We start from the raw sequence: 22282 nt of genomic DNA on the forward strand, positions 1-22282 counted from the left end.
TTGGTAGGAATGAACCTTGTATCCAATGACAGACAGTCCAGCCAACAGAATAAATCCGGTCGATTAATGCCAAATTGACATGAATCCAAACAACTAAAGTATACCACTGTGAAGTTTGAATGAATCCAGGTGCAAGTTTAGGACAAAGAACGAATAAATGTAAGATTTAAACAACTGGATACTTCAACTGACAGCATCAGCTGTACATTGTAATTTTATCCATGTAATTAATCACTGCATATAAAAATGCAAATGTCTAATTAACGCTGTGCAGCCTATAGAGAGAAAGAACAAGGAACCTCATTAACCTTAGCCGCCTAATTTAAACAGAAAAACACGGAAAGGCTTTCATGACATGCATTGCATATCTTAAAGCTGAACAACGCACGCCTCCCTTCTGCATCATAATAACCGCATTAAGATTGTCTTTAAAGAACCAGAATCTCAAACCCTAATAGAAGAATGTTTGCAACAAGCACTGTTTGATACATAATTAGTATGTCGTGGTCTTAAATTACTCTTAAATTTAAAACGTGTAAAAATGTGAATATTATATGTTTTATTTACAGTATTATTCATATGCCCAGTCCTACAGTATCTCCCACTTCCTCTGGAATGACATTTAAATGTACACTCAGTGAGCATTATTTAGCTTTATTATGCATTTAATTAGACTTATTTTTAGACAGATTAAGTCTTCTGCTGCTGTAGCCTATCCACTTAGAGGTTAGGCTTTGCGCTGCTGCCACATGATTGGCTGATGAGATAATCACATGAATAAATTAAATTAGGTGTTCCTAATCAAGCACTTTGAATTGAATTTGATATTAATAATGATTTATGTCCTAAACTGTTGCAGGGATCCTCAAAATCTGGCCCTCAAATCAAAATAAACCAGCCCTGGTTTTCTTTTCTCCAGTGTAATTAACTGAGCAATTACTGATTGACCTCACTGTCTTTACACCTGACTCCCAGGTAAAGGGAGGGTGGACACACCTGACTCCCAGGTAAAGGGAGGGTGAACACACCTGACTCCCAGGTAAAGGGAGGGTGGACACACCTGACTCCCAGGTAAAGGGAGGGTGAACACACCTGAGTCCCAGGTAAAGGGAGGGTGAACACACCTGACTCTCAGGTAAAGGGAGGGTGATCACACCTGACTCCCAGGTAAAGGGAGGGTGAACACACCTGACTCCCAGGTAAAGGGAGGGTGGACACACCTGACTCCCAGGTAAAGGGAGGGTGAACACACCTGACTCCCAGGTAAAGGGAGGGTGAACACACATGACTCTCAGGTAAAGGGAGGGTGATCACACCTGACTCCCAGGTAAAGGGAGGGTGAACACACCTGACTCCCAGGTAAAGGGAGGGTGGACACACCTGACTCCCAGGTAAAGGGAGGGTGAACACACCTGACTCCCAGGTAAAGGGAGGGTGATCACACCTGACTCCCAGGTAAAGGGAGGGTGGAACACACCTGACTCCCAGGTAAAGGGAGGGTGAACACACCTGACTCCCAGGTAAAGGGAGGGTGATCACACCTGACTCCCAGGTAAAGGGAGGGTGAACACACCTGACTCCCAGGTAAAGGGAGGGTGATCACACCTGACTCCCAGGTAAAGGGAGGGTGGAACACACCTGACTCCCAGGTAAAGGGAGGGTGAACACACCTGACTCCCAGGTAAAGGGAGGGTGGACACACCTGACTCCCAGGTAAAGGGAGGGTGAACACACCTGACTCCCAGGTAAAGGGAGGGTGATCACACCTGACTCCCAGGTAAAGGGAGGGTGGAACACACCTGACTCCCAGGTAAAGGGAGGGTGGAACACACCTGACTCCCAGGTAAAGGGAGGGTGGAACACACCTGACTCCCAGGTAAAGGGAGGGTGGAACACACCTGACTCCCAGGTAAAGGGAGGGTGATCACACCTGACTCCCAGGTAAAGGGAGGGAGAGTTCAGCGCTCAAGAACTGTCATTTGATGGTTTCCTGGGTTAGGGTTGAGGGTGTTTGTCCTTAATATACAACCTTTTTTACATTCATACCTACATTTCTTGCAGTGTGCCGTTACTCCCTGCCACTGCAATGACCGTAGTCACCGTGGGGGGATAAGGAGCCGCCTGTCCGCTCTGCACTGCAAATCCCTGCTCGTTCCAGACCCCTCCACTAAGAACACAACCAAATCCCTCTGAGCACGATATCCCAGGGAGTTATACAGTAGTGCTCCCAGACTCTGGAATTCTCTTCAAAATGTCCACATCGCTTATGCAAGGGCTGCCGGGCAGTCTGCGGAAGGCGTCTGGAGAACCGCCCGAGACGCACGTCCCGGAGGTCAAACTCCGGGCAGAAGGGAAACGGGCTTGTCTGGGTTTACCGACTCTGAACGGCAGCAGAAAAACGAGGCGTGTGTCAGCGGAGGGAGAGACATTCAGTGACACGCGGGAGCTTCACAGGATAACCGAAAGGGCGTCGAGAGTTCAGTACACACGGGAGAGAGCAGGGCTGGGACAGACAGGCCGCTGTCACAGAAGACTGCACACCCCTGCTTTAAAAGGACTTACCTTTCACTTTTTTTTTTTTTTTATTCAAATTTTTATATTAAGATAGAAAATGTTCACAACTATATTCACACTGTCAAGAACATTATATGTTTGAAGAAGCAACAAATCCAATCCACATTTCTGCCCCTGTTTTCAGGGATGGATTTCCCCTCCCTGACGGCGAGCCCCGCCCCTCCAGGGCCCCAGTCACAGTTCACAAGCTGCTGCGTTCAGCGAGAGGCTGCTGGGATTCAGGGAACTGAACACCGTGATGAGTCTGTCGTGACCCGCTCACGGTGAAAGACTCTCACTCTCACACATATAATGGAGTTTTCCCTGCTTTAACAGGGTCACACCAAACTAGGCCGCTTTCAACCGGCCATTAAACACCAAGCCTCCGAGTCCACAGAGCCCGGACACAGCCTGAACATCACCCCCAACTGCCCCAACACAGCCTGAACATCACCCCCAACCTCCCCAACACAGCCTGAACATCACCCCCAACACAGCCTGAACATCACCCCCAACCGCCCCAACACAGCCTGAACATCACCCCCAACACAGCCTGAACATCACCCCAACACAGCCTGAACATCACCCCCAACACAGCCTGAACATCACCCCCAACACAGCCTGAACATCACCCCCAACACAGCCTGAACATCACCCCCAACCGCCCCAACACAGCCTGAACATCACCCCCAACCTCCCCAACACAGCCTGAACATCACCCCCAACACAGCCTGAACATCACCCCCAACCACCCCAACACAGCCTGAACATCACCCCCAACCTCCCCAACACAGCCTGAACATCACCCCCAACACAGCCTGAACATCACCCCCAACACAGCCTGAACATCACCCCCAACCACCCCAACACAGCCTGAACATCACCCCCAACCGCCCCAACACAGCCTGAACATCACCCCCAACCGCCCCAACACAGCCTGAACATCACCCCCAACACAGCCTGAACATCACCCCCAACACAGCCTGAACATCACCCCCAACCACCCCAACACAGCCTGAACATCACCCCCAACACAGCCTGAACATCACCCCAACACAGCCTGAACATCACCCCCAACACAGCCTGAACATCACCCCCAACACAGCCTGAACATCACCCCCAACACAGCCCGAACATCACCCCCAACACAGCCTGAACATCACCCCCGACCACCCCAACACAGCCTGAACATCACCCCCAACACAGCCTGAACATCACCCCCAACACAGCCTGAACATCACCCCCAACCACCCCAACACAGCCTGAACATCACCCCCAACCGCCCCAACACAGCCTGAACATCACCCCCAACACAGCCTGAACATCACCCCCAACACAGCCTGAACATCACCCCCAACACAGCCTGAACATCACTGCAAAGGCTTCAGTAACTCCTGCACAGCCACAGGGCAGCGTCTGACTCACAGTAAATCTTTCAGGCTTCAGGTCTGATGGGGAGCTCGTGTGCGCCGCAAAAACCAAAAAAGAACTCAACCTCAAAGTATTTCAGGCTTATATTTCAACTAGTTTTTTTTGTAAATAAAACAATTACCATTGAGGTGAGACTTTTTGACTCATTTGCCAATGGGGTAAGAAAATATATACAGAGGGGAAAAAAAAGAAAGAAAATATTTTAAGTCTCGTTACAAGACTAAGTTACGTGTTTCGCGGTATGGGATTCCTCGGTGTCAGAAGTCGGGAAAGGTGTGAAGACGGGCCTTTTAGAGCGGCCCACAGCTTCTGTTCTGAATGTCGCGCGGTTAGCGGGTCTCGCGGCTAAGTGATGCGCGGTTAGCGGGTCGCGCGGCTAAGTGATGCCATTTACATGAAAGGCCTCTCAGCGTCCACGCTATGATTCATCGTCGTGCGACAGCCTTTTCTCATGCTAATAAGCAATCGCTCTACAATTCAAAATGAATTCATTATTCAAGATCAACTGTTAAATTCAGACTGACCCCAGAGGCAGGAAGTTTACCTGGGAGATTAGTCTTTTTTTTAATCTCAGTTTGAAACGATATGATCATCAAACCCGGTGACACAAATCACATTAACAACAGATGACTTTTTAAATAGAATTTTAAATGCATTTATCATTCGGTTGAACAATGGGAGTGGAGCACACGCGAGCGTTAATTATGGACCCGCCCGGCGCGTTCTGTCGCTGTAATTGGGCTTGGTGGAGTGTGATCCGTACCGGCGAACATCGACGCACACCCCTTTCGCGAAGCGCCGAGTGGGGGGAGGGGAAAACGACATTAATAAACATAAAAAATTTAAAGACCATGTGAGCCGTCATGCCCCCACTGTTCTGTGCCGATCTCCCTGCAGCAAAACGCTTAATAGCTGAGGATTATGTCTGGTCAGGACGCCCGTGGCACCCAGTAACTCAAATATGATATTTTATGATTTTAATGATCGTGTTTCAGTGTGTCCGTCTGGGCTGTTGCAGTGCAGTGGGCCAGCTCTCACACGATGGTAAAGTTAATGTGATTAATGAGGAGCATAAACACTAGTTTTTTAAAAATAGAAATAATCTTGTCAGGGAAACCATGTTATTCAAATCATAATGTTTAGTAGTATTGAAATGTGAAACCCCAGACAGACCTCTGTAAAACTTGGAGGTGCATGACAGATAGAGAGAAATATGGAGAGAGAGTGACTCTGTGAGTATGTGTGCTTGTGTGTGTGTGTGTAGGTGTGTGTAAGTGTGTATGTGTAGGTGTGTGTGTGTGTATAGGTGTGTCTGGGTGTGTGTGTAGGTGTGTGTGTGTGTGTGTGTGTTGGTGTGTGTGAGTATGTGTGTAAGTGTGAGTATGTGTGTGTGTGTGTGTGTGTAGGTGTAGGTGCGTGTGTGTGGGTGTGTGTGTGTAGGTTTGCAGGTGTGTAGGTGTGTGTAGGAGTGTGTGGGTGTGTGTGCGTAGGTGTGTGTAGGTTTGTAGGTGTGTAGGTGTGTGTAGGTGTGTGTGGGTGCGTGTGTGTGTGTGTGTAGGTGTGTGACTCGGGTACCTGGAGACAGGCAGGTGCTCGTCCGTGGGGTTTGTTCACATCCACCGCCACAAGCTGCCAGCCCCCCGCAGAGTCCTCATGAAACATCTGAGAGAGAGAGAGAGGGAGAGGGAGAGGGAGAGGGAGGGAGAGAGAGGAGAGAGAGGTAGAGAGGGAAAGAGAGAGAAGAAGGGAGAGAGAAGGAGAGAGAGCTATTGGTCATTGTTCAATTTCCTTTTAAGCTTGAAGCTACATCCAGTGTTCTATGGTATCATTGAAATAAAACAAACACCTGCTTGGTGCCCGCATCACTCAAGAAGCCAGACGGTCTGGAGGACCATTGTGATCAAACCACAACCAGGCTGATTAAACCACAACCAGCGATTAAATTGTGGTTTATGTTTCTACTGCTTGGGTATACTATTTTATGGGTATACCGTGGCTTGGCTATACAACACAATTTACATTGTATCAAACATACAGTATATTCTGTTTATCAAGCCTTTCAAATTTGAACCGATTTTAACATTTAAATGTAGAAATATGAAATAATGAAAAATAATGCGTTCCATATAAAGCAGACCAGATCCTCACGCCCTCTTGATTCTGAAACGCGAAAGCTTTTCTGGCAATAGTTCAAACAAAAAAGATGAAGTAAAATTAAAATCCAAATCCCTTCATTGTAAAGCAGTGATCACTTTGTCCGTTATCCATCATGTGAAGGACAAATAAAAAAATCTAATAAATGAACAAATAAAGACACAGTAGGCTGGTTCAGTAGGCCGGTCAGTAATGTGTCTGTTCAGTCCCCGTAGATCTTTAAACTGTGGTTTTATTTCCAGGAGATCAAACACAGAACCTAAAGCACTTTCTTTCACACCCAATGACTGACAGTTCCATGTCTTTTCTTAATTACTTTTTTAATAGAGGACTTGGGCGTCTCGGTGAGATTATAATTAATTTTAATAAATACGGAGAGGCTAATTGTTTGCAAGGTCATGGAGACAATTCAAGATGTCACGAATCATTCATGCCATTTAAAAACAGATTCTTCTGTTATAAAGAGTCTTCTGATAGCTCTCAAACACACTTTGAGACACACACACTGTTCCATGTTCCTGGAAACCAGCATTTGATATATATTTCAGTTAAAAAATGTTTCAGTTTTAACAAACAAGCTTTGAGACACAGGACTAGTTTAAAAATAAATAACCTTACAGCACAATCTGAACCTTACTAATCTTCACACAGAGAATGCATCTGATGAGAACTTGAGAAATTCAGATGCAAACTAAGAGAACAAAACAAAAAAAAATAAAAAAAAATAAAAAATAATAATAATAATAATAATAATAATAATAATAAAACAGCACTGGACCTGGACGTCCTTCTCATCTCCTCCCCAGAATAATCCTGCAGGGCCAATTCTACCTTCACCTGGATGACCCCCCCCCACACACACACACAGTCATCTTTATCTCTGCACAGCAGCAGTCAGCTGACCCCGGCCTTCCCCAGAGCCCCCCTCACGGTCAGCCCTCCAGCTCTGATTCCCCCTCTCCTCTCCTCCCCCCCTCCTCTCCTCCTCTGGGCTTCCCTCCATCCCGATCCTCCACAGCCTCCTTAATCTCTGTCCTCCCATCCATCCTCCTCTGTCCTCCCTGGGGCCGGCGGCTCGTCCTTCAGTAAGAGTTCTGTCTCAGTTGGCTCTGACACCCCTGCTCTCTCCTCTACGCCTGCCCCCCATTCGGCCCGCCGCCTTACCCACAAACCCTTGCTGCCCTTGGCTGTCAGGCGGCCCCAGTCTCATTACACAGAGCGGTTCTGTTCTCATACCAGACTACGCCCCAGTCTCATTACACAGAGCGGTTCTGTTCTCATACCAGACTACGCTCCAGTCTCATTACACAGAGCGGTTCTGTTCTCATACCAGACTACGCTCCAGTCTCATTACACAGAGCGGTTCTGTTCTCATACCAGACTACGCCCCAGTCTCATTACACAGAGCGGTTCTGTTCTCATACCAGACTACGCTCCAGTCTCATTACACAGAGCAGTTCTGTTCTCATACCAGACTACGCCCCAGTCTCATTACACAGAGCGGTTCTGTTCTCATACCAGACTACGCCCCAGTCTCATTACACAGAGCGGTTCTGTTCTCATACCAGACTACGCCCCAGTCTCATTATGCAGCGTAACAGCGTTCAGCAGACACTCTCCTCCCTGCACACAGAGTACAGCTCCATATCCAGGGCATTCACACAGCTGTGTTACTGAAGGAAGTCAGGTTCAGTTCCTTTAGCTCAGGGGCACAGTGGGATGGAACCTGCAACCTCCACGTTGGAGGCACAGTGTTTTACGGGGGTGCGTGCACGTGGGGGGGTGGTGGGTGCGTGATCAGGGACTTTCGGAAATCCGCCACGAATCTCTGACTTCTGAACCTCGACCTCAGAGAAGCCCTTGGCTTTTCCTCGGAGCGGAACTAAAACACTGGAATACATTAAAGCGTCTATCTCCACAATCCCATTACAGATAAGGAATCAGTTTAAGGCCGTGGCAGACCGGGAGAAGACGTTATTGAAAAGCAGCCTCATTTCCACAGAATGGGGTTTGGCTTTCCCGCCTTACTGAGATTTCTTCTTTAATTCGGCTGCGGTCTCCCACTGGGCTCAGAATTCAGACACGCAGCCTCGCTGATCCAATCAAGCTCCGCCCGCTCCTCAACCTTGCAGTGCACTGCGCAACTCATCAGCGTTATGCTACCTAAACAGATCAAACACGGCGTGAGATAATGGCTTTTCCCCGTGTATGAGGAACACGTTAGAGTGTGGTCTGACTGCCAAGCGCTCAGCTCTCTCCGGGCCTGGTCTGTGATAAACATCAGACGTCACACAGACACGACCGCGCGTACAGTGCTACATCAGCTCTTAACAGATAAACGCTTAAATTAAAGCAGAGAGAACTGCTTTGCTTGGTGTAACAAACCTGTATCTGTAATTAAATATAAAAAAATTAATAACGCGTATTTAACAGGATCCCACAGTAACTATGTGATCACCACAATGTCCATTACAGTAGTAATCATAAAGCTCCTATAGCCACAATCAGATTGTGTCTGTTCTAGCAGATTAACAAAATAAGGACAAGGTCAAAACAGTATGTCATTTAGGGTTATACTACCTGTGATCATACGGTGTGATGGAGCAATCTCAGTCAGAAACAGATGATTCTTTTTCTCTTCCATGATTTTAATATTTGGATTTTTCCTCTCCCTAGAGGAGGTTGTAGTCAAAAATCAAACATTTACAGACTTTAGTTTGTGAAAAGCATAAAACTAAATTATTCATGGCTATAATTTCTGAAAATGTTTCTGGAAGGTTTTTACAATTTAGGCATTCTAAAAGTTTAACAATTTTGTTGATGGGTAGTGCACAGAAAATAGATCGTTCCAGAAACGTTTGTGCTTATGCTGAATGGTGCTGGTTCTTCTGACAGTCCATAACTTCTCTGCCAGCCATCTGATATAGAGTCTGGGAGAGCTTTCCGACAGATGGCCAGACTGGTGTCAGGGCCAGCCAATCAGGGGCCACAAGGCCGCATTCAGGGGCCACAAGCCAAGGTACATGACTGGGGCGGCCTGTAGACTAGTGGCTAAGGTACATGACTGGGGTAGCCTGTAGCCTAGTGGCTAAGGTACATGACTGGGGCAGCCTGTAGCCTAGTGGCTAAGGTACATGACTGGGGCGGCCTGTAGCCTAGTGGCTAAGGTACATGACTGGGGCAGCCTGTAGCCTAGTGGCTAAGGTACATGACTGGGGCGGCCTGTAGCCTAGTGGCTAAGGTACATGACTGGGGCAGCCTGTAGCCTAGTGGCTAAGGTACATGACTGGGGCAGCCTGTAGCCTAGTGGCTAAGGTACATGACTGGGGCAGCCTGTAGCCTAGTGGCTAAGGTACATGACTGGGGCAGCCTGTAGCCTAGTGGCTAAGGTACATGACTGGGACAGCCTGTAGCCTAGTGGCTAAGGTACATGACTGGGGCGGCCTGTAGCCTAGTGGCTAAGGTACATGACTGGGGCAGCCTGTAGCCTAGTGGCTAAGGTACATGACTAGGGCGGCCTGTAGCCAAGTGGCTAAGGTACATGACTGGGGCAGCCTGTAGCCTAGTGGCTAAGGTACATGACTGGGGCAGCCTGTAGCCTAGTGGCTAAGGTACATGACTGGGGCAGCCTGTAGCCTAGTGGCTAAGGTACATGACTGGGGCAGCCTGTAGCCTAGTGGCTAAGGTACATTACTGGGGCAGCCTGTAGCCTAGTGGCTAAGGTACATGACTGGGACAGCCTGTAGCCTAGTGGCTAAGGTACATGACTGGGGCAGCCTGTAGCCTAGTGGCTAAGGTACATGACTGGGGCAGCCTGTAGCCTAGTGGCTAAGGTACATGACTGGGGCAGCCTGTAGCCTAGTGGCTAAGGTACATGACTGGGGCAGCCTGTAGCCTAGTGGCTAAGGTACATGACTGGGACAGCCTGTAGCCTAGTGGCTAAGGTGGCTTGGGCCCTTAACCACACATTGCTCCAGTGGGGATTGGCCCCTGCTTAGTTGAATCAACTGTAAGTCACTTCACAGTAATGGAACGCACCGAGCGCTGCCGTTTCTGCCAGCACGGCCCCCTGGGACTCTCGGAGAGGTGCACCATGGGACAGCGCCGTCCCCGAACGCATTACGCCGCGCCTTTAATCAACGTTATCAGAAAGAGCAATAATGACTACCTTCAATACAAAGAAGACCCCCACTTTGCATTAAAACGGCATTAATTAAAGAGGGGAGAACACGCGGGTGTGCCCGCCCCCCCCCCCCCCCCCAACCCCCCCCCAGCTCTGCGTCCCTGAAGGACAGTGGGCTCCTGCAGTCCCGTTATTTTACACAGAATTAATTTTCCGTCTCAGCCGTTCGGTTACCTCGCGTTACCTTCTTAATCACAGAAGTGATTAACTGGGAGAGGATTTTCGCGGCGGCGGCAGACGCAGCGGGCTTATGGAGCGGGCGGGTTTGTGGGAGGACTGAGGAGGGAACAGCTAAGGGAGGACACCGGGGTTTGTCTCTAAGTCAGACTGCACAGCGCTCCGCAGCTGTGCGCTGCGTGCGGGGGAACAGAGAGCATCATGGGAATCCGGCGCACAGTTGGATGACACATACAGCTATAGCGGGCGTATTAGAGGAGCAATTACTAACGTAACATAATAATAATGCTGAGAACGGGCCATTCAGCTCAGAAATGCTCACCATTTTCCTCCCGCAATAGTGTACCTAGTGCTCACCGTTTTCCTACAAACTAGACAGCATCCAACACCAGATCAAGCCTGGTTTCGAAAACCCACAGAGTTCCTGCCTCTACTACAATGGCTGGGTGCAGAACAGGATCACTGAAGAATAAGAACAAGGATGGTATCGCAGGAAAGAGGGAATGCGTGTGGAATGGCAGAGAGTATTGCAGAGGTAAACATTTGAGCATTTGATGCTTCAGGTAGGGTTACCTATGTGGGCGGGGGGCTCAGGTACACATAGGATTACCTGTGTGGTGGTATGGTTGGTTACCAGTGTGAGGGTATGTTTGGTTACCTGTGTGAGGGTGGTATGGTTGGTTACCTGTGTGAGGGTGGTCAGGCAGGCTTACCTGTGTGAGGGTGGTCAGGCAGGGTTACCTGTGTGAGGGTGGTCAGGTAGGGTTACCTGTGTGAGGATGGTCAGGTTGGGTTACCTGTGTGAGGGTGGTCAGGTTGGTTACCTGTGTGAGGGTGGTCAGGTAGGGTTACCTGTGTGAGGGTGGTCAGGTAGGGTTACCTGTGTGAGGGTGGTCAGGCAGGGTTACCTGTGTGAGGGTGGTCAGGTAGGGTTACCTGTGTGAGGGTGGTCAGGTTGGTTACCTGTGTGAGGGTGGTCAGGTAGGGTTACCTGTGTGAGGGTGGTCAGGTAGGGTTACCTGTGTGAGGATGGTCAGGTTGGTTACCTGTGTGAGGGTGGTCAGGTAGGGTTACCTGTGTGAGGGTGATCAGGTTGGTTACCTGTGTGAGGGTGGTCAGGTTGGTTACCTGTGTGAGGGTGGTCAGGTTGGTTACCTGTGTGAGGGTGGTCAGGTTGGTTACCTGTGTGAGGGTGGTCAGGTAGGGTTACCTGTGTGAGGATGGTCAGGTTGGTTACCTGTGTGAGGGTGGTCAGGTTGGTTACCTGTGTGAGGGTGGTCAGGTTGGTTACCTGTGTGAGGGTGGTCAGGTTGGTTACCTGTGTGAGGGTGGTCAGGTAGGGTTACCTGTGTGAGGGTGATCAGGTTGGTTACCTGTGTGAGGGTGGTCAGGTTGGTTACCTGTGTGAGGGTGGTCAGGTTGGTTACCTGTGTGAGGATGGTCAGGTTGGTTACCTGTGTGAGGGTGGTCAGGTTGGTTACCTGTGTGAGGGTGGTCAGGTTGGTTACCTGTGTGGTTGCAGTTGAGGTCGTGCTGCTTCGGGATCCCCACATCTGCTGGAACTGCACCCTGATCTCAGCGAACGTCTCGATTATGACGGCGATGAAGACGTTCTGAGGGGGGCGTGAGAGAGACCGTGAGGACCACTACCCAGCAGCCATCCAAGCATGCACCCTGCTCCTGCCAAAAGGCTGAAGCTCAGCAGGTGTGGGCTTGTTCTCTCCCTCTCCACCTCAGCTGGTGTGCGGTGAGGCACAAAATGGCTGCCGTTTCATCACCCAGATGGGTGCAGCACATCGGTGGGGGTTGAGGCGAGTGAAGCGATTTGAGTGTGAGAAAAGCACTATACACTCAATGAGCACTTTATTAGGAATACCTGTACTTCTACTGTGAAAGACCTGTGTTCTTGTGTGAATGCGCATGCGTGTGCATGTGCGTGTGTGGGTGGGTGTATGCGTGCGAGTGTGTGTGTGTGTGTGTGTGTGTGCCACATAATAAGCACTTTCCTGAACCTGTTACAGCACACATCAGAGTTACTCCCCCTGCACAACAACACCTCTCTCTGTGCCAGTCCCAGGGAGTCCCAGGACCCACAGCTTCGGCCCACACGTGCACGCAGGTGAGAAAAGGCAGCCGCCAAAGACACATCACAACAGCCTTGCACGGGGGTTCAGAACCAGCACAAAGGACAATGAGGCTAACGAGGAACAGGAGAGAGGAGGAGGAGAGGAGAGGGAGAGGGAGAGGAGGAGGGGGAAAGGGAGAGGGAGAGGAGGAGGAGAGCAGAGGAAGAGGAAGAGGAGGAGGGGGTAGATTAGGAGGAGGAGGAGAGGAGAGGAGAGGAAGAGGAGGAGGGGGTAGATTAGGAGGAGGAGGAGAGGAGAGGAAGAGGAGGAGGGGGTAGATTAGGAGGAGGAGGAGGGGAGAGGAAGGAGAGGAGAGGAAGAGGAGGAGAGGTGTGAGAGGAAGAGGAGGAGAGGTGTTCACCTTGACCAGCCAAGCGAGGAAGAAGATGAGGGTGATGAAGTAGAAGTAGGACCTCCAGCGGGGGAAGCTGTCGATGGCGCGGTACATGAGGAAGACCCAGCCCTCCTGAGATGCAGCCTCGTACACCGTGAAGATGCTGGTGCCTGATGGGACAGAAACACGCCACATAACGTTCCTCTCTCCCAAACATGTTATCCTGTCACAAACACGCAACATAACGTTCCTCTCTCCCAAACCCATTATCCCGTCACAAACACAGACACGCAACATAACATTCCCACAGGCCTCCGCTCTCTCCCAAACCCACTATCCCGTCACAAACACAGACACGCAACATAACGTTCCCACTGGCCTCCGCTCTCTCCCAAACCTGTTATCCAATCACAAACACGCCACATAACGTTCCCACAGGCCTCCGCTCTCTCCCAAACCCGTTATCCCGTCACAAACACAGACACGCAACATAACGTTCCCACTGCTGTCGCTTCCGGCTCCCATTTTGCCTGGCACAAAAACCATAAACACACATTTCAGGGATTATTTAGGGATTATTTCACCCTGTTGTTGAAAGAGGGCGCTTTTCATTGCGAAGCTACACCATGTTTGCGTCTGTCTGCTCCAGTGAAAGCCGTGTTTGACTGAAAACTCGAGGCCCGGGTCTCTGAAGGGGTCTGCTCCTCATTGAAGTCACATTAAAGGGACTTCACGTGCTTAAACCCGTCAGAATAGCCAAGCTTATTTGGTTTAAGCTTTAAAGCGGTTATGCAGAAGTGCTTGTTCTACACTTTTGCCTTTTCTCCCCATTATGCGAGTGCAGCATTGCTCTAAAGTACTCCACAGAGCTGACAGCCACAGCAAGCAGCCACAGGGCTGAGAGAGGGCTCTACTGGGGAATCCTGCCCCACATATTATACACAGCTAACTGAATCAGAGAAACCTGCCCTCTCTCATCGCACCCCGTCATGGAGAGCTCCTTGTCATTTCTGCTTTGGTTGCCACATCCGTCACTCAGTGTTTTCCGGCAAAAAAAGATGTCCAATTCACATTCAATTACGAGGCTGGAATCTGATTACTCTGCTGGAGTTTTGTTTTACTGAGTAAAGCGGTTTGGCTAACGTCGTACTTTACGTCTAAACGAGACATAGCGTCTGCCCCGTGGGGAACCTTCTGAGAGGAGGACGGATTCGGAGCATTTAGTTTCACTTCACGACGTCACACGTCAGAGCCAGTGCTGTTTGTGCTTATGATTGAGATGCGTATGCCTTTAGACTTTTTTTGAGGATCGCTATCTGCGCACTGTCGAGAGCTCTGTTCAGAGTGCATGTCTCTGGGCGCGGGACGCTCCAACTGTGACACGAAAGCAAAGACCCTTCCCTCAGAAAAACACCTGAACCCAAACTGTACAGCCCTTCCCAACACCACCATGGGTTTCCTGCCTGCCTCCTCTCCCACGGTCCAATGGGTTCCTTTTCCCAAGATATGGCTGGATGAGGAGTTTAATGTGCGGACTGAGAACATAGTGAAAATATTACTGGGTTTTTATTTCTATTTTAAGGCAAGGCAGAATGAGTCCAAATGAGCTCCTGGCTGGAATAGACGATGGTGATATCCTGCATATGCAGGCTTCCTCTTCATTGTTTGGCAAGATGGATTCCCTTGAGCAAGAACCCTTACGCTTTATTTTAAATTATTAATCACACACTCTTCATTGTACCGGTTATGAGTTAGGTATGTGACTGGACCTCATTGAAGCAGCGTAGGGAACTTCAAATGCATCTTTTTATTCATAAAGCTAGTCCTGGCAAGTTTGGCAGGCTTCCTCCTTATCTCCATAACGTGCTTTCTGTTTCTTCTGACAGCTGTCACACTGGGTCCACGAGGTTGGTACTCTATTGTGTGCCCAGGGGGTCAACTCTTGATTTTGGCAAAGCTGCCTTTCTCTCTCTGCCCCTTCATTGGGCCTGGAATGATCCAGAGGAACACATTAAGCTGGAGACAGGCATAGCCCTCAACATACCATCTCCGAGGGAAGACTGTAAAAACATTTAATAGACATTCCCTGTGTCATATACTGCATTGTGATCATAGTTTATGCCCACAGATTACAAATAAAACAGTACCAAAGTAAGTGCACAAAACGTACACTTTTAGTAATCTGCGTATTATTCATTGTAATGTTTACTTATTATTGCAGCAGTATTGGTCAGGTCTCTCGTGTAAAAGAGGTCATTATCTGAAGACAGTTGATGGTGAAATTAAGCTTAAATGAAATGATAAGAAAGGAAGCCCGAGGGTCCAGATGGGGGAGTGTGGATTTCTGAATCCTGTCATGTATGAGCCCATTGTATCATGTGCTGACAATGACCGACTTTCAAATCAATCAGACGCACTGCTCTCTGCAGGAAAGACCCTCGGACTGAGCTCAGATCAGTGCAGAGGGAACAGGCTCCAGACAAGGCACACTTTTGGCCATCCTGAAGCCACATCTACCCTCTCTGTACAGAGGGGGTTCTGGCTGTGAGCTCATACCCTCTGTACAGAGGGAGTTCTGGCAGTGCGTTTCAGCTTCAGCTCATGGTGATTCTCATCCCTACAGCGTCAGCTCATGGTGAGTCTGAGATCAGTGAAGCAGCAAGGTGCATCTTTAGGGCTAGATTAATGTCAGGCAGACTCAATGGAAACTGCGCTAACGAGCTGCTGTAATCAGGTTAAAGTCACACACACGCTGTGCGTTCGGTTAGCCAGACTCTCTATCTCGTTCTTAAATGATCTGCGCGGGGAGAAGGGCATTTGAACTCACAGCATTTGTATTTAATTTTAGCGCATTTGCATTTCAACTGAGTGCATTTGGATTTAGTGGGGTGGGGTGACCTGTACCCAGTACATATACAAATGTTTACCGACTTTATTTTGCTGAAAACGGTTTTGGGCTGGGTGGAAGAACACATTCCACGCACTGAGTTTAATTTATCACCAACAGGGACCCCAAACTCCAAACGGCCTTTCATGAGGAAACAGTGCTTGGGGTGGCCCATATATAACTGCAGAAGTGCATATAGCTTAAGGAGATGTGCTTAGGCATACTGCCTTGTGTTTAGTTCAGTCTCACTATCACTGAATATGCATTAAAAAACAGCAGAATGTGCCAAGTCATCTGCCCATGTTACCTAAAGGTAAAGGTATTCTAAAGGTAAAAGTATCGTAAAGGTATTCTAAAGGTAAAGGTATGGTAAAGGTATTCTAAAGGTAAATGTTCGGTAAAGGTATTGTAAAGGTAAAGGTATGGTAAAGGTATTCTAAAGGTAAATGTTCGGTAAAGGTATTGTAAAGGTAAAGGTATGGTAAAGGTATTCTAAAGGTAAATGTTTGGTAAAGGTATTGTAAAGGTAAAGGTATGGTAAAGGTATTCTAAAGGTAAATGTTTGGTAAAGGTATTGTAAAGGTAAAGGTATGGTAAAGGTATTCTAAAGGTAAATGTTTGGTAAAGGTATTGTAAAGGTAAAGGTATGGTAAAGGTATTCTAAAGGTAAATGTTCGGTAAAGGTATTGTAAAGGTAAAGGTATGGTAAAGGTATTCTAAAGGTAAATGTTTGATAAAGGTATTGTAAAGGTAAAGGTATGGTAAAGGTATTCTAAAGGTAAATGTTTGATAAAGGTATTGTAAAGGTAAAGGTATGGTTACTGTAGGCCCAACTACAGCCTACAAGGCAGCAGGTACAGTGTGTCAGTAAAATCACTGCGTCTAAACAAGCTTTTTAGCCAGCCACCGTGACCTAAGGAAGCTTCCTCAGAACAGTGAGTTTTGGCACAGTTCTGCTTCTGCCCCCTGGTCCTGGATCTCTGTTTGTTCCGAGAGTCGGTCCCCGCTGCCGGTTAAATGGTCTACAGCAGGGGTTCCGATATTTTTTCTGCCAAACCTCCCTTTTGGAATAGGAATTCTGTAAAGCTGTTAAACTGAGGTCCTGCCTCACTGTGGTCATTAAAGATCCCATGACACTCAGCTCAAAGAGTAGGGGGTTCCCCAATGTCCTAAATTCCTAACCCTGGTTCTCTCAGCCTGCCACCCAATCTTCCAAATTTAATTACACAACTCCATTTACATCTCAGCTGGTGCCCTTGCATCACCCAGGTGGGTGCTGCCCAAATTCATTGAATGAATTAGGGTATGTTTGTGACCCATATCCACAACAAGCAATACACACAATTATGAACGGCTTCTGGTATTGAGATCTGTCCCAAAAATTCACAATACAGGGGCTATTGAAAAAGTCTGATTTCATATTCACATCAATCTCAAAGGTCAGTCAAGGTCAAAGGTGTCACATCAACACACCTGTGCCTTTCCTGAAAATAGAATCAAGTACGAATGGTTTCTTATTTAATTTACCAATGTGTCATTATGGGTGAGTCACAGTTACCCTGCCAGCAACAGCCATTACGGTATTACGTTCTATTTCATTTAGCAGACGCTTTCAACCAAAGCAACATACAAAGAAGTGCATACCAAGGTCATTAGAAACTGCTCAGATAGAATCGGATGTACAGCTGTGGACATTAGTTCCAGGACACATGGCAAACAGGCCTAGGCCATAAGTCATTCAGTCAGTAACTACAGTGCTGAGTATGCTCGATTTCCATCTGAATGTCTCAAGTACCGATCAGATGTAGTATCTATTGCAATACTTCATTGCGCTGTAAGGCACACTGTATTACAAGCGTGTCGGGTATCCAACACGCGGACACTGCGGAGTTGCTCAGGGGCATTTACGTGTCGATTTCACCGCACGTCAAACGGTGTGATTATTTATACACTTTCTCACAAGGAAAAAGCCTGGATAATTAATATGAACAAAATGGCAGGGAGTGTTTTGACATGCTGCGATGTGATTCTTCGGGGCGCCGTCCGCCAGCGCGCGCAGAGACGCCTGAGGACATAACCTCACGTTCTCCGTCGCTGGCATTGCGCGTACGCAGGCTGCATTTCAATAAACACAACACTCCTCTCTCTCCGAGGTCTAATGGAGCGCGCAGCGGGAACGGAGCAATAGATTAAATATGCGAGTCATCGTCGTACGTAGGTTACAGACGCACCGCAGGCCGTTACAAGCCTGGCGACAGTCATGACACCCGTCAAAATACGCACTGATAAATACCACATTCTATTAATGCGCAGCCAGCAGTGATGTATGGCACCAGGACAGAGAATGACGCACCGACAGTTGCAGGAGGGCAAAGAGGAGACACGCGTTCATGAGTTCAGTCCTCGGTCGACAGAACAATGACAGACACCAGCAGTAATAAGGTCACACTGATGCTCGGATGGAGCATGAACAGAAACAGAAACAGAAAGAGGAACAGGAACAAAAACTGAAAGAACAGAAACAGAAAAAGTAATAGAAACATAAACAGAAAGAGGAACAGAAACAGAAAGAGGAACAGAAACAGAAAGAGTAATAGAAACAGAAGAACAGAAAGAGAACAGAAACAGGAAGAGGAACAGGAACAGAAACAGAAAGAGGAACATAAACAGAAAGAAGAACAGGAACAGAAACAGAAAGAGGAACAGAAAGAGAAACAGAAACAGGAACAAAAACAGAAACAGGAACAGAAACAAGAACAGAAACAGGAACAGAAACGTGAATGTGTCTCACCTAACTCGTTGAAGCCGCTGTATCCGAGCTCCTGGCGGCTGAGCCCCAGGTCCTCCAGGTCCATGCACTTGAAGCCCAGGGGACACTGGTACCCCTCTCCGTCGGGAGAGCAGTGTGTATCCGGAATGGCCAGGTTATTCCAGGACACATTACTGAGAGAGCGGAGACAGGACATCGCTGAGGTGAAATCGTGCCGTAACCTGACCTGGGTGAAATACGGAACTGTTTTGGATTCAAATACTTTTCTACGCTTCACTGAGGTTGTCTGGTGTATTGGGATTGTGTATGGCACCAGGTGAGACCAGTCGCGCACAGAAAAGTAATTGGATCCAAAACAATTCAGTATTCGACCCAGGTTTGACCATAGCACTGGTGACTGCACAGGTATGATTGGCTCACTTATACAGAATGAATATATGAACTTAAACAATATGAACAGGGCCTGGTGATCTGAATGTAAAATTGACTGATGACCTTTTACAAAATACACAATTTACTACATTATTGGAACTTGGAAGTTGCATGCTAACTTATAACTCTCAGTTTCATAGTTCAAAAAGATGAAGCAAATCTTCTTCATCACAACAAGCCACAGGATTACAGAATGCGAACGCACAGCAGTGTAATCTCGCTAAACCGAAATCATCTTCTATTGAACCGGGGACTTCATTCAGGAACGGCTTTCTTTCCAAATTAAACCGGAAAATCCGATGAAGTAATCCAGCTCAAAATCTAATCCTGAATGAGATTCATCTTGTACACCTCTTTATTTCTGCAACGGCGGGACAGAGTTGCTTTAATTCATATTACTGCCATTTAGCAGACGCACTCATCCACAGTCATTTACATGACTTCAAAACATTTTTTTCTATCCATTTATATTTAACTGGATACATACTGAAGCAATTCAGGTGAAGTTCCTTTATCAAGGGTAGCATGGCAGCCTGGTGGCTAAGGTGCTAGACTGGGACCCGGAAGGTTGGTGATTCAGGCCCCGGAGTAGCCTCAAGATCCACACAGCTGTTGGGCCATTAACCCTGCATTGCTCCAGGGGGGGGGGATTGGCCCCTGCTAAGTCTAATCAACTGTAAGTTGTTTTGGATAAAAGCATCAGCTAGATAACTGTAATGTAACATAGTGTCTGTAATGGAGGCAGTAGTGTCTGTACCTGGAAATAAACCTACAACCTTTCAGTAACAGGCCCAGGTCCCGTCCCATTAAATGACAAGCAGCCCTTTGTTAATCAAGGATACAGTGAAACTTTAAGCAGTGTGTCTTTCACAACCCAGACTACCAGCACCCACAGTAGTTATTTGATGATACCTAGATAGTAAGTAACATAACAACTATTGATAACAGCCAGCAGGATCATATTCTGCCCTAAACTTATGCAAGCTTTCTGAGGTAATAGCAAAGTTTTTTATTTGCACTTTATTGAACGTTGCTCTGGATAAAGCATCTGCTACATGACTATAATGTAATCTTTTTTTTCCAGAGGGTAAAACTTATTTTGGAGATGAAATATGGCTTCATATTATATGCAACTTCTGAAATTACAAATTAACCTAATAAGACTAAGTCTGGCTTATTGTTACACTCCTGTTGTACAGACTCCGGGCGTCGATTAAGCAGCCAGACCCAGGTGTTCACACTGAGGCTCAGGCGTTCTGCATTCCAGGAGAAGAATGTTCCAGAGACACGGATCCTCCAGAACAAGCCGTCCGCGAGGAGTCTCGTAAATCAGGATGTCCTGTATTCCCAGGGCCAGGCAGGAACGCTAACGTGCGTGTTGGCCGCTCAGAAGACCTGGCGGGGTCACTGAGTGTGCGATAGCTACCTGTACGACTGATACGAGCTGGTTGGTGCCTTGCATGGCAGCCAATCACCGTTGGTGTGTGAGTGTGTGTGTGAATAGGTGAATGAGAAGCATCAATTGTACAGCCCTTTGGATAAAGGACCTATGTAAATGCCAACCATTTACCATTTGATACTGCTGTTCATATTAGCCTCGTTGAATTGGCTCATTTCCTGTGTAACACTGAGGTGACACAGAAGAGGAACTTTTGCCAAGGAACAGCAAAGGAGGAAAACATGTCCCAACATTCCATTTACCTCCTCCTCTGCAGCCCTCTCCCTCTTCTCCTCACTCTGTATCTATCTCTCCCCATCCCACACACACACACACACACTCACACACTCACACACACACGCACACGCACACGCACACGCACACGCACACGCACACGCACACGCACACGCGCACACGCACACGCACACGCACACACACACACACACACCTCCCCCAAGTACACACAAACATGCATAGACACAGACACACACATAGGCACAGACACACATGCCAGACACAGACACCTTCCCTCTTTGGTGGCAGGTGTGGTTTCAGGAGCTGCTCGATGTTTAATGAGAATGAATGTTCTGGAATCAGCGAGGCAGGCAGAGCTCCCAGCTGTGTGTGGGGCTGTTTGGCCTGAGCGGGTCATTTAGAGCGAAGTCAGGAAGAACCAGGACACCTGGACTCAGATACCCACTGATATCCCTCTGTCTGTGACCAGCATCAACCAGGACACCTGCACTTAGATACCCACTGATATCCCTCTGTCTATGACCTCCATCAACCAGTACACCTGTACTCACACTCCCACTGCTATCCCTCTGTCTGTGACCTCCATCAACCAGTACACCTGTACTCACACTCCCACTGCTATCCCTCTGTCTGTGCCTGTACTCATATTCCCACTGATACTCTCTCTGTCTGTGATCAGACAGCCCCTCCGCCCATGAACCAGGTGTGATCGATGGTGTAGAATATGTGAGGCTACATGATCGCTAATATCATAACAATGTAATCTGCATTTCCAATTCCGACCAGCAATCTCAACGATCCTAAGTATTAAAGCCATTAATCTCATTTTAAAAAAGCCATTTAAAAAAACGAACATGAATATGGAATAAGACATGCTAGATTAATGCGTGATTATGATGTTTGATTTAAGACAATGATTTACGAGTTTTCTTTAAGGTACCACCACAGTTCCAGATAAAACATAAATGTGAATCTCGTGAAAACAGCACAGCGGAGAGGGCACCCCACGTTGCACAGTAAAGTAATCCACCTACGTGTGCGTTAAGCACAGGACACACGCTCCATCACACCAGCCTGCGGGGACAGACCATAATAAGAGCGAGTGGATGCTCGGGACAACGAGGTTAATTCACGTCGACCTTCAGGTGCACAGTGTTCCCCGCGTAGCGCTGTTTGAGCAGCAGGGAAGGGTCACTGAGCCCAGCGCCACCGTGGAGAAACATCGGCCTGCTGACGGCATCTCGGCCCCAGCCCGCCTGGTGCTGGGAGAAACTCTCCCGCAAAACCGTTCCCCGTCCCCGGTAAAATCCCACAGTGAACTGAGCACTGCCCGGGGCAGTGAGGGATTAAAACAGACAACTGGCAACCTTTAACTGCCTGTCCAGACGAGTCACATGACCATTCCCGGGATTCCACTCGCGGAAACAAGATGTCCGCCCGGCAGACGGCAGGTACATAAGCACAAGATGGCTCATCTTATCCTCCGGATTAAGAGCTTTGTTCGAAAATTACAAGAGGATATTTCCAACAATCTGCGCTGAA

At 48.0% G+C, this 22282-nt stretch overlaps 1 protein-coding gene across 1 annotated transcript in view; it reads right to left on the minus strand.

Moving 5' to 3' along the window:
- Positions 1 to 22282, minus strand: part of nalcn (sodium leak channel, non-selective) — a 137857-nt gene that overhangs the window by 95055 nt on the left and 20520 nt on the right. Inside the window, 4 exon segments of the mRNA XM_061227054.1 lie at positions 5560 to 5646; positions 12007 to 12111; positions 12986 to 13128; positions 18637 to 18788. Coding sequence (XP_061083038.1) covers positions 5560 to 5646; positions 12007 to 12111; positions 12986 to 13128; positions 18637 to 18788 — 487 coding nt within the window.

Source organism: Conger conger, chromosome 17, assembly GCF_963514075.1.
Source record: "Conger conger chromosome 17, fConCon1.1, whole genome shotgun sequence".
Taxonomy (NCBI): Eukaryota; Metazoa; Chordata; class Actinopteri; order Anguilliformes; family Congridae; genus Conger; species Conger conger.